At 32.0% G+C, this 13,223-nt stretch overlaps 2 protein-coding genes across 3 annotated transcripts; both read left to right on the forward strand.

Moving 5' to 3' along the window:
• The first annotated feature begins 505 nt into the window (after positions 1 to 505).
• LOC110647167 (protein LURP-one-related 10) lies at positions 506 to 1,914 on the forward strand. The gene is made up of 3 exons (XM_021800870.2): positions 506 to 1,157; positions 1,399 to 1,626; positions 1,758 to 1,914. Exons 1-3 carry the CDS (start codon positions 777 to 779, stop codon positions 1,902 to 1,904), a joined length of 756 nt encoding a protein of 251 aa, XP_021656562.2. The 5' UTR covers positions 506 to 776; the 3' UTR covers positions 1,905 to 1,914.
• A 3,604-nt stretch (positions 1,915 to 5,518) lies between these two features.
• On the forward strand, positions 5,519 to 12,249 carry LOC110647164 (TOM1-like protein 6). Of its 2 annotated transcripts, XM_058144195.1 has the most exons (9): positions 5,519 to 6,107; positions 6,715 to 6,793; positions 7,014 to 7,112; positions 7,783 to 7,896; positions 8,277 to 8,440; positions 8,547 to 8,628; positions 8,711 to 8,796; positions 8,950 to 9,231; positions 10,355 to 12,249. In XM_058144195.1, the coding sequence occupies exons 1-9, from the start codon at positions 5,980 to 5,982 to the stop codon at positions 11,727 to 11,729; spliced, it is 2,409 nt and encodes an 802-aa protein (XP_058000178.1). In that variant the 5' UTR covers positions 5,519 to 5,979; the 3' UTR covers positions 11,730 to 12,249. The 2 variants fall into 2 exon arrangements, with proteins under 2 accessions (XP_058000178.1, XP_058000179.1); XM_058144196.1 differs by lacking the exon at positions 7,014 to 7,112.
• The last annotated feature ends 974 nt before the right edge of the window (positions 12,250 to 13,223 follow it).

A 13,223-nucleotide genomic window follows, 5' to 3' on the forward strand; every position in this document is an offset into this window, starting at 1 on the left:
ATCTACAAAAGTAATAATTTAAAATTAAAAAAAAATTATAAATTTATAATTTATATATAAATATAATTATCAAAATAAAACACAAATCATTAAAAATTAATAAAAATTTTCATCAAATTTTTCATTCATCTATACTAAATATCAAAGTTTAATGAAAATTTTATAAATAAAATTTCAATTTTAATTATGAAATAGAATGAAAAGAAAAAAAATAATAATAGAGAATGAATGAGAAAGAAAATTTAATCTTAAAGTCTTAAATTTTTAAATAAATAATTATGATTATTATTTTAATTAGTTAAAATTTATTTAATTAAGAGTTTGATTAAATACAATTTAAAATTATAATAATAATTAAACTTAAATATATATATAAAAAAAATTGATTGAACTAGGCGTGCAACATTAATTAACTTAAATCTATACAAGACCCTCCGCCTCAAATGTTTTCTTCTCTCTTATCTCTGTGACCTTTGGACTTGCATTGTTGTTTTGTGCTGAAACCCTCAAATTAATGAAGCTATCTTTAGCAAATACACACACACACACATCGAATGCAGTACACACAGTGCTATTCTACCACGTCACCAAATCTTCCGATCAACGACCTCTAAGTGCTTAACAGGTGGCCAACGAATGCATCTTGCTTCATGCGTGTATCAGTTGTCGGATTTCATGCGCGCATCGCAATGCACACCGGATATATTTCGCCGTTAAGATTCTTAGCCCGACGCGCTCTCACAATAACTCACTCATACCACCACTATATGTAACCAATGCAATCCACATCATCAGCATCGCAAGTCGCAATTCTCTCGATCGCTGGCTTTAGCTCTCTTTTTTTTGTTTCTAATTTCAGCTTGTTATTTCAATTTTATGTGATTAATTATGGCAGCCAGAGCAACCCAATTCCAGCTATGACAACTTATCAACCATTGCAGTCATCAGTGGTGGTGATCGGACCACAGTTCTTGGCACAGTACCCGGTGGACCTAAAAGTGGCCACCAAGCTTTTGGCTCTTGGAGAATGTAATTTGGGCGTCACCGACGTTAATGGTACCCTTATTTTCAAGGTGAAAAGTAAACTATTAAGCATCCGTGATCGTCGTTATTTGCTTGACGCCGCTGGTAATATCCTTGCCACTTTCCAACAGAAGGTCCGTTTACTATCACTTATTTTTTTTCTCCTGTCCTCTATTTGATTTCTAGTTTCGATACCCTTTTAATTTTAGATATTAATATTTCTTGGGGGCCGTTTTAGATCTTTTAATTTAATTAATAAAATAGATTTAATTTTAAAAAATTAATTAAAATAAACCATTGATCTAAAATTAATTTTAATGCTCAAAATTTAATTTTTATTGTAACAATAACCATGGAGATTTCATTCCTTTTCAGATATTGACTGCGCATAGGAGATGGCATGTTTTCAGAGGAGACAGCACAAACGCCCAAGATTTAATTTTCAGTGTGAAGAAGTCGTCAATCATCCAATTCAAGACAGAATTAGATGTATTCTTAGCTACTAACACTGCAGAAAATGTCCCTGATTTCAAGGTCAAAGGAAGCTGGTCTGAGAGATCTTGCACCATATATCTTGGGCAGTCCAATACGATCATCGCACAAGTAATTAAGCTCTAACCCAATTCTAATTTTTCTTTTTTTTTTTTGCCATTCATATGAAGAATTTATAAATCACATTATCATTATTTTACCGATATTTAATTAAGGTGATATAAATGTTAACGGTAATGCAGATGCATAGGAAACACACACTTTCAACTGTAGTGTTTGATGCGGACAATTTTGGTGTGACTGTGTATCCCAATGTGGATTATGCCTTCATAGTGGCACTTGTGGTGATTCTTGATGAGATCAATGAGGATCGCCGTGGTGATGATTAATTAGATAGTAATTAATTAGATAGTAATTAATATTAATATATAGAAAAAGAAAAAATAACAATAATTGAAGAGAGTGAATTGCATTTTCTTTGTTGCTTTCTCCATGGAACATATGTTTTTAGATCATGGAGGAGTGACCAAGGAATTAGATTCTGGTTTTGTTTTGTGTTTCCTTCCTCATGAAAACATGCATCTGATGCTGACATGAACTGCTGGGGATTATATATATATATATGTTCTTATCCTACATACTCGCCAGGATGTGTTTAAAAAGTTTAAAAATTAAATGAAAAAATAATTCCATGTATTTTAAATTTTTTTATTTATTTTATACACTAGAATTCAAATGAAATTTTTAAAATTTTTAAACAGGGGTGATTGTCAAGGGAATTTTGTGGTTGCAACAAAAGGAATAATATATATTCTAATTCCTGTGCAGAGTAATACAGAGAGAGGAATCCTTTGACCAAAATACAAATTAATTGGCTAGAGTTTTGAATGAAGCTGGGGCTTGTATATATGTGCTTTATTTTGTTTTTTTGAGTATTAAAAGCCCTCTTGTAGGTCAAACAGCCTTATCCTGGTCCAATGATTGATTTATTTTTTGTATATATATAAATAAATAAGGGTAATAATTGAAAATTAGAAAAAAGGAAATCGAACAGGTATGGTCAAATTCCAAAAGCATTGGCTTTTGCAAGTAGCAGTGAATGGGGAATGATTGTATTTCCATGAAATGTTTCATGAATGATTAAGTGTTTGACTTGCTTGTGGTATATGTAGTTTCCAATAAATTTTTGTGGAATATAAGATGATTTTAGACATACGAATTCAGTTATATAATATAATCGCTTTGATTATTACATTAATTAAATATCATATAATAAATATGAATCTATTAAATTAAGGCCTTGTAATAGTAATTACCTTGTTTGGCAATATAAAAAATTTTTATGTAATAAAATGGTATTTATATTATATAATCAATTATGTTTAAAGTAATATAATGATTGTTACATATAAAAATGACATAATTATAATTATTTATTTTATTTATCATCAATACTATTATTATTATTACTGCCACTATTGCTACTAATATTACTATTCTATTTTGTCACTATTACTACTATCACCACCACTTCTCTATTATCATGGTTGCTATCACTATCACCGCAATCACTTGATTATTGCTATCATCACTTAGTCATTGTCTTCTCTACCATTACCAAATCACTATTATCATCACTATCTCATTTTGTCACCGCCACTATCTAACTATCATTATTGCCGCTATCACCATCGCTTAACTAACATTGTCGCTCGACTACCGATCACTAATCATTACCACTTATTATTAATACTATAAATAAATTAAATATTAAAATTAAAACTATCATTATATTGCATTATTTATTTATATTTTTTATTCAATCAAATATAAAAAATATAATGATAATTATATTATATTATAATTTTAATTATATTATATAATTAATTACATCGTACCTGAATGTACTACGAAAAAAATAAGTAATTTGGAAATTGATGACATAAAAATTTTATGAAAAAAAAAAATAGAATACATTTTTTTTTCTCATAAATCCCTTACAAAACAGTGTTATGTTACTGATAAATTTTCAATAGTAGTAGAGTCATTTCTGATAATTTTAAGAAAGGAGGATTAATTTGAATGCTAAAGACGTGAGATGAGTTAATGAAGCAATATAAAGCGTGCACATTATGATAAATTAAGTAAGATTACATATGCATAAAGATTTAATTAGTTGCAGTGATGATGATGATAATAAGTGTGCACTCTTCCACTTCCAACCACTCTTTTAGTTTCCATCTCTTTCAATTTTTGGGTGGTCGACTATTAATAGTAGCGCATTATCTCATTTAGTTCCCATCTCTTTCAACTATTCTCCTCGCTTTATCAAAATTTTTTTTAATAAATTATAATTTAATTTCCAAAGTTTAACAAAATCTTAAGTATTAATATGTGATTTCAAATAGAAAATATAATAAGGGGTATATTGATTATTTATTTGCTTATAATTATTTTAAAATAAAAAATTAAGTTAAACTATCAATCGTCTCTTTGATTTGCTATTTGAGGATTTCATTAAACAATTTGATTGGATTATGAAAACCCTGCTTATGTCATTTTATACAATAATCGGACAAGTAACACTATATTTTAACTAATTAATTATATTTTATCACATTAATTATAGCGGTTTAGTTGTTGAACATTTGGCTATTGGTTTCCAGTTTATAGACTACTTGAAATATTATTTAATTTTTCAATTAATTTTTTAAATATCTATAGTCAATAACTTAAAATTATAATTATATCATTGAAAATTAAATTTTTTTTGCTTTTTATCTATTTTTTATTAATATATATTTATTTGATAATATTAACTATTTTAATAACTATTATTTACTTAATAACTATCAGCCCTTAATGATCAATCATTTATATAGCTGTTAAAGTAAAAGGTATTCGGTAAAAATAACCATTAGATTAGCCGTTAAATGTAAAAATAATAATAAAATTTTATTGATCAGAATTAAAATATTTTCTTAACATCTAAAAATTAGGAATGATAATTTTTCATGAATCACTTTTTTACCCTCTAAATATTAATATAAACATTATATCACTAAATAGTATAAATAAAAGAAAATTAAAATATTAAACACTACCTTAAAAGTTATTACAGAATAATATAAATTCATCACCGATTAATAAATATTTTAAATAAATAGGAAAGTCTTAACAAGAATGATTAATCCTCAAAATTTCCACAACAAATCACCATTTTATGAGCAACATCAAATCCTGGCTATAATTACCCCTCCACTCCACTCCCCTTCAACAACAATACACAATTTGATAAAACTATTTTCACATGTTTCATGTAACAAATCTTTCTTTCTCAACCAAATTAAGCTATCCCAAAGAATTCTATTTTCCTTATTTTTTGATTAAAAATGGAGAAAATTCATAAAAACAAGAACATTCTATTTATGATTAATAAAGTAGAGAAAATTATTTAATTTAAAAAAGCTGAAAGCATGTTTTAAAAATGTTATATTATGATAAGCATAGTCAGAAAAAAGATGCCAACATTAATTAGAAGACGGTCATAAAAGACATAATTACATATATTAAATTGGACCACTTGTGTGTCCAGCCAATACAGTGAATCCTATGCGAATAGTAGTAAAACACAGAATAATAAGAACACAGTAAAACAACACAAACTAGCCCTACGAAAATGAGCATCACTTGGATTTTGTCCATTAATCATTATATAAATTTATTTTAATAATTATTAAATTAAATATTTATTTCTAAATTTATATATTAAATATTTATATTTAAATTTATATATAAATATTAATATAATAATTATTAAATTTATTTTCAAAATTTATATGTGAACATTATCTGTCTAATTTGCCAAAATCTGACTTTTTTTTTTTCTTTGTAGCAACAGACAAAGCCGGTCCCGATCGTGACACATAATTATCTCTTTTCTGTCCAACCTCACTCCAATCAATCCTCCACCATGACTCTTCTCTCTCTCTCTCTCTCTCTCTCTCTCTCTCTCTGGTCTTATAAGCAAGCGCAAAAGTTGTAAGAAAAGTAAGAAAATCTGGGAGTTAAACTACCGCTCTCAGCCCTACAGTACCCATGTGTACTCGCTCTCACTGACAAGAAAGCCTTCTGTTTTGACACGTGTTTGAATCTCAGTTGCTCGTGTATTTTACACATTGGGTTGGAGAGTGGGAGGGAGGGTGGATGACTGGAAAAGGATTCTAAGCCGGGAAGGTTATTTGAGGGCAAGAAAAGAAAAGACAGAGGAAAAAAAACGGATTTTTCGGTAGAAGGTTAGAAGTAGAAAGAAAGAATGAATGCGAGAGAGAGAGATTATTGAGAAAAAGGATTAATCGTTATCGAGGGAAGCTGGAAAGAAATCACCAGGAAAGATACGAGAAACAGAGAGATTTTTAGGGTTTTAATTGTCTTCAAATTTCGCAAGAAGGTTCAGAGAGAGAGATGGCTTTGGCTATGGCTTCTTCTTCTTCGGCTGTTGTCGCGGTGGATAAGGCGACGAGTGAACTTCTAATCGGTCCTGATTGGACTATGAATATTGATATTTGTGATGCTGTTAATTCAAATCATTGGTAAAACTTTTTTGCTTTCTTTCAATTTATAAAGCTCTTGGTGTTCTTTTTGGAATTGACTTTTTTTACGTTTTTGTGCTTTGATGAACAATTCCATTAATTGCAATCTTATGTTATCATATGGTTACAGATAAAAATATGCGAGTTACTTTGTATTTTTTTTTTTTTTGGTGTGCGTGTTCTCAAAATTGCAGGGTTGTAGTGTTGATTTATTTTGTTGTGATGAATCCAATTCGAATTTCAATTTTTTTAGTTTGTTCTTTGTTCGGTCTCAGAATTTAGGAAAACAAAAAGGGAAAAGAAATTGCCTGCAGAAGTTTTTAACTTTTTCATGGTTAACAAGTATCACCAAGCTTTCAATTGTGTAGTTTCATTTGAGATTATAAAGACTGTGCTTATATTGAAGATAGATGATCGATTAAACTATTAAGGGAGTTTGAATTTATTTGAGGACTGATCACTTGGTGAACAGAGCCCTAGTCTGCTGGTGCAGTTGGATTTCAATGAAAGCTTTCTTATTATTGATAATTTTTTAAAAAGTAGGCTGGCTTTTAGGTACATAAATTGAATTTTGCTTATGCTGATTAGTATGTTTTGAATTTCTCAGGCTGGCGAAAGATGTTGTGAAAGCTGTGAAAAAAAGGTTGCAGCACAAGAACCCTAAAGTGCAATTGCTGGCTTTAACGGTACTTTTGTTGGAGTAATTTTTATGTTATCTTGTAATTGAATTCGGAACTTTTTTGTGAACTCAAACCCTATGTCATAATTGTGTCTGTTTTCAAGAACTTTGATTTTTTTTTTTGCCATCATCTGTGCCACGATTTGAAATTTTATTAAGTATTATAATGCCATTGTGCACAATTTTTCTTCTTTTTAGTGATTATGATTGTGTGCCAAACTTTGTAGCTTTTAGAAACAATGGTGAAGAACTGTGGTGATTACATCCATTTCCAAATTGCTGAAAAGAACATCTTGGGTGAGATGGTCAAAATTGTAAAAAAGAAGGTGACTCTCTGATTATCTCAGTAATGTATTTCATGATAATGCGCATGGTGCTTCCAGTTCTCACTTGTAAAGCTGTTAGAATTTCCACCAAAATTCATTGTTGCTATCTTAGCCATCAGATGCTACTAGTCCATGTCTTAGGAATCAATGTAATTGATCATTTGGAAATTTCACATAACTTGATGGCTTGAATCCCATTCTGTTGTGCTCTGGCAGCAGTAATTGTGTTTCAGCAAAGTTTGCTAATTTTATAATCTAGCAGGCAGCTCTTTTTTTTTTTTTTTTCTTTTTTCTCCAGTAATTATAGTCAGTGCAATTTTTGTTAAAAATTCATAGGGATTGATGAGATATTTTAGGTTAGATGGGCATTCGACACATTTTAGACAAAATGAACATAGTTTACTTTACATTCCAAATTGAGATTATAAGTTGTGTTGCAGGGGTCCTTATTTGCATGTTTGCTACCATATTTTGTTATCTAGCTGGTTGCTGTTTTATCACCTATCCTTTTTTGTCTTTTTTTTTATGCTTTTTCTGGTAATTGATAATATATCTATTATTATGTTGCATGTTGCATTGGTATTTGGCCATGATTTTCTATATTTCATCTTTTATTTGGAGCTTAAGTCTTGTCCTAATTCCTAAAACAATTATTTTGATGGATGTGCAGACTGATATGCATGTAAGAGATAAAATTCTGGTTTTGATGGACTCTTGGCAAGAGGCATTTGGGGGGCCAGGAGGAAAACATCCTCAGTACTATTGGGCATATGAAGAACTAAGGGTAAACATTTAGCTTAGCATTCAATTATTATATTTGGTGCCACTATCCTGCCTCTATTTAGTATTTGCATAAAGTATTTTATTGATTTCTTTCTGTTTTATTTGTCTTATTATGTGGTAGGACAATTGTTATATTACTAATTTGGGCTCTTGTTTCTGGCCATGATTTGGCAGTGGATTGCACTTGGGGTCCTAGCCTGGTTTAGGATCACCTTGATTTTGTGATCCATGTTAATAAGAGTGCAATCAATCAGATATAGGCAAGATTTTATTTATTTATTTATTATTTTTTTTTTTTTCGTGGCGAATGATGTTATATTGTTAAAGGTATGTGCAATTAACCTATAGAGCTTGAACTTCTAATCATGGTTTATATGGCAGCGTGCTGGAGTGGAATTCCCTCAGCGTTCCTCAAATGCATCTCCTATATTTACACCTCCTGTCACTCATTCAACGTTGAGACATACTCAAGCTGGATATGGGATGCCTAGTAATTCCTCTAGAAGACTTGATGAAACAATGGCAACAGAGTTTGAAGGCTTAAGGTAAGAGTTGACTTTTGGTTTGCAAATTGAATTTATCTCTGCTATACTTCTTAAAATTCTGAATCTCTTGATTTCTTTTGACTGATATTTCTCTTAATTATCTTAGTTTGTCAGGCTTGGATTCCATGAGGAATGTCATGGAGCTCTTGAGTGACATGCTGCAAGCTGTGAACCCTCATGATCGCGAGGTGTGTGCAATGATTACCTTTTCTCTATCCTTTCTGAAACATTGGAGAAATAGTTTGACATGTTGTATTGTTTCCTTTTTAGGCTCTAAAAGATGAAATTATAGTTGATCTTGTCAATCAGTGTCGGTCCAACCAGAAAAAGTTGATGCAGATGCTAACTACAACTGGGTTAGTTCTCTTTATATTTCTTCTACTGGCAATACCTTGTTGGCTTTGTGGCATTTTCTTGATCTGATAGAAGGCACTGTTTACCAAAGTGTGTGTGTTTGCCGATGCAATTCTGGTCTGTACAAGCCTGAAAGTTTCTTGGTTATGTGGCAGGGATGAGGAACTTCTTGGTCAGGGTCTTGAATTAAATGACAGTCTACAAACCTTGCTTGCCAAACATGATGCTATAGCTTCTGGTTCTCCTATGCCAACACAAGTTAATAATTTAGGCCCCAAGTCAAGTGAAGGATATTCCTCCAATATCAAGCCGACTGAAGTAAAGGACGCCAGCCCAAGTTCTAGCACTAATCCCAACGTGTCAGTTGCTAATGTAACAAGGAGCCCTATTGATGAAGAAGATGAAGAGGAGGATGAATTTGCACAGCTAGCTCGGAGGTATCACCAAAGCTCAATCTTATATGTTGTTTAGGGTTGAATCGGTTGATAAAAATATTCAATTTAACCAGACATCATAAATGGTGGAATTTCTAGATATAGATCTTGTTGATTTTTAAGAAAGAAAGAAGAAAAGGGAGAGAAAGGGAGAGAATTGAAAGGATTACATTTTCATTTACTTGTACTTGGCATAATACATAAGTGTCCATATTTATAATAGAAGATACAAGATATATGTCATTCCTTAAATCACTCCTTAATATAAGTACTAATTAAGCAAACTAATTACATAATTTTCTCATTAGCATATCCCTTAAATTAAAGTAAAATCTCATCAATTCCAACACTCTCCCTTGATGAGATTTTTGCCGAAGTTATGGATGCATCATCAAGAATGAGAATTTGGGAGAAAAATAGCTTTGGGACCCAAACCCTAGGGTAAAATGAAGAAGAATGAGAATATTGGAGAAAAATAGCCAAGACTCAAAGCCTAGGCTTTGATGAAGGAGAAGAAAAGAGTAGGAACTTCAACCCTAGACTATCAAATCATGAAGAGAAGAAGAGGAAGATGAATAGCTTGGGACTAAAACCCATAGCTTTGGGACTCAAACCCTAAAGAAGGAAAATAGCTTTTGGGACTAAAACCCATTGCTTTGTGAAGAAGAAGGACAATAAGATAGTAGAAACCCTAGAATTCTGCAGGCTCTGATACCATGTTGATTTTTAAGAAAGAAAGAAGAAAAGGGAGAGAAAGGGAGAGAATTGAAAGGATTACATTTTCATTTACTTGTACTTGGCATAATACATAAGAGTCCATATTTATAATAGAACATACAAGATATATGTCATTCCTTAGATCACTCCTTAATATAAGTACTAATTAAGCTAACCAATTACATGATTTTCTCATAAGCATATCCCATAAATTAAAGTAAAATCTCATCAATTCCAACAGATCTCACTTTTTAGCTTCGTGATGGATCCATTTTGATCCTGTGATTCCTCTTCAACCTTTGTAGAGGAATTATTTAACTATTTTCCTTGGCATTTGATCTCCATTAGGCATTTCATTAATTTATAACTTTGGTTCATATTCAGTTCTTTCTCCCCTCTGTTAATGCAGGCATTCCAAAACACAGTCAAGTCCATCTCAAAGTACATACGGAACCAGTGAGGCTTTTGTGCCAGCGGATGCCAATAATGCAGTGTCTTCTACCACCACTGTTTCAAACCCTGCTTCATGCACTGCGCTAGCTCTTCCTGATCCACCTGCACCAGTTAAGACTACAAAAGAGCAAAATATAATTGACCTTTTGAGCATCACCTTATCAACACCAACATCCCATCAACCCCACACACCTCATACTCCAACTGCTGCTAACCAGAGCATGCCTCAAGTACCAGCCTCAAGCACCCAAGGGTATCCATATATTTCTGAAACTTATCCTGGAAACCAAGGGCAGGCAAGTTACAATAGTTATATTGTTCCATGGGCACAGCCTCATCCCCAGCACCAGTTACAAGTTCCATCTCAGTCCCATTTGCTGCCTCAAATCCAGCAACAATTGCGACCTCAATCTCAATCACAACTGCAACCTCAGTCTCAGCAGCAATTTCAAGCACAATCTCAGCCACTGCAACATACTCAGCCTCAGCAGCAATTTCTGCCTCAATCTCAGCCACAATCACAGCCTCAAACTCAACCTCAGCAGCAGTTTCAAGCACAATCTCAGCCACTACAACATGCTCGGCCTCAGCAGCAATTTCAGCCTCAATCTCAGCCACAATCACAGCCTCAAACTCAACCTCAGCAGCAGTTTCAATCTCAATCTCAATCTCAATCACAACATTCTCAGCCTCAGCAGCAATTCCAACCTCAATCTCAACCACAATCACAGCCTCAATCTCAGCAGCAATTTCAGTCTCAATCTCGACTACAACATCCTCAGCCTCAGCAGCAATTCCAACCTCAATCTCAACAACTTCATGCCCAGCCTCAACAACAATTTCGACCTCAATCTCAACCACATACCCAGCCTCAACAACAATTCCGACCTGAATCTCAACTTCAGTTTCAGCCACAATTGCAGTCACAGTATTCTCAATACTCATCTGGCTATCCCCCTCCGCCCTGGGCTGCTACACCTGGTTATGCCAATGGCCAAAGCCGTACGTCAACAGCTAATAATATGTTCTCAACCCCACAAGCCAATGCAGCTACATCTTATACACCTACACAAGCAGCTAGGCCCATGCAGCATTATAACTCCTTTTCTACAAGAGGAATCAATGGAGTAGCCATGAATGGTGATCCTATAGTGAATTCTGGACCTAGGAACCCTGCACCTCCAGGACAGAAGCCCTTTATTCCATCATACAGATTATTTGAAGATCTAAATGTTCTTGGCAATGCAGATGGAAGGTTTAAGATGACTGGTAGCACATCACCAAGCTTGTCAGGACCTTCTAGCCAAGGGATGGTGGGCGGAAGGAAGTAAAATGCTAGCGGTAAAGAACACCAAACTAGATATATCATTGTGAATATGGTTAATATTGGTGTGTTCATTCAGTTTGGAATGTATGTAAAAGGAGTTCTTTAGAATGGTCATTGCTCCATCTGTAGTTTCTCACAGTTGCTTTTCTACCATTCTTCTCAACCCATATAATTGAGTTGTATCATCCAGCTTGAGCTGAGCAAGATGTTATGCATTCTTCTGGGTGTCGAGTAATTACTGTTTCGATATGATGCCTTGGTTCTCTAATGCGGATCTTATTGGCTATCAAAGATTGTACTTGCTGCTCTAGCATAGAGTAAATGATTAGATTGGTGTAGATGATCCATTTCACATAAGTTGCGATTTGCATGTAAGATTCATATGTGGGATGATAGGCTGGGCAGAATTTCTGCTGTTAACGATGGTTGATAGTTAATAACGTGTAGTTGTTATTAGCTATGATATTAATAATATGTAAATCATTGTTCATAGGTTTGATAATGACTAAGGGTGGTTTTGTTTATATTTTCTTGCACATTATATTTTATTAAATTGTAATGTGTTATGTGGCGAACTTTGTATAGATCACTAATGATTTCTTTTTATTTTTTAAGTATTAGCCAATGCATTGTGCAGTGATCATAAAATTTTGCATATTTAATTAAATTTTTTTCGAAAGATTTAATGATCGCTTTAGGTTAAATTAACAGACTAATTTAAGCTCTAAGGAATGAATAGAGCCTTATCTATATTTATTTATAATATATAATATATGGAATGGGATATTGATTTTGTCAAAAATATTTTTTATAATTTTTATTATTTATGAAAATACTAAATTCAATTCGTTTCAAATCCAATTATATATTACTCAAACTCATTTTATTAAGGTTTAGTGAAATCGGTCTCAACAAATACCTAACTCGTTGTCATCCTTAAATTAAATCAATATCCTTGCAAATTCAATGATATTTATATAAGTTAGTACAGATTTTTTTTTAATGTTTAATATTATTGCATTCAATAATATTTGAGATGATTAATATCATTTTTATGTAAAAAATATATTTTATTAAGATTTAGTGAAATCGGTCTCAACAAATATCTAACTCGTTGTCATCCTTAAATTAAATCAATATCCTTGCAAATTCAATGATATTTATATAAGTTAACATAGATTTTTTTTTTAATGTTTAATATTATTGCATTCAATAATATTTGAGATGATTAATATCATTTTTATGTAAAAAAATATATTTTAAATGTGATTGAATGAAATTTTAATTTTCTTGATTTTTCTTGGTTTAAAATGTAATTATATTTTATTGATATCTTTATGTGACAAATACATTTTTTAATTTATTAGTTAATATAAAAAAAATGGCGTGGGTGTTTATAGCATGACATTATCCTATATAAAATCATAATTTCACTACAAAATTTATTGTCATGAACATCAATTTAAATTCATCTCAACCAAACCCTTCACAGGTCGCT

The sequence above is a fragment of the Hevea brasiliensis genome, chromosome 3 (assembly GCF_030052815.1).
Source record: "Hevea brasiliensis isolate MT/VB/25A 57/8 chromosome 3, ASM3005281v1, whole genome shotgun sequence".
Taxonomy (NCBI): Eukaryota; Viridiplantae; Streptophyta; class Magnoliopsida; order Malpighiales; family Euphorbiaceae; genus Hevea; species Hevea brasiliensis.

Excerpts from the sequence above, each read along its gene's own strand:
- LOC110647167 (XM_021800870.2), top strand. The coding sequence starts at position 777 with ATGCAATCCACATCATCAGCATCGCAAGTCGCAATTCTCTCGATCGCT. Across the intron at positions 1,158-1,398 it reads TTGCCACTTTCCAACAGAAG|ATATTGACTGCGCATAGGAG; the intron begins GTCCGTTTACTA and ends ATTCCTTTTCAG. Across the intron at positions 1,627-1,757 it reads CCAATACGATCATCGCACAA|ATGCATAGGAAACACACACT; the intron begins GTAATTAAGCTC and ends ACGGTAATGCAG.
- LOC110647164 (XM_058144195.1), top strand. The coding sequence starts at position 5,980 with ATGGCTTTGGCTATGGCTTCTTCTTCTTCGGCTGTTGTCGCGGTGGAT. Across the intron at positions 8,441-8,546 it reads ACAGAGTTTGAAGGCTTAAG|TTTGTCAGGCTTGGATTCCA; the intron begins GTAAGAGTTGAC and ends TAATTATCTTAG. Across the intron at positions 9,232-10,354 it reads TTTGCACAGCTAGCTCGGAG|GCATTCCAAAACACAGTCAA; the intron begins GTATCACCAAAG and ends CTGTTAATGCAG.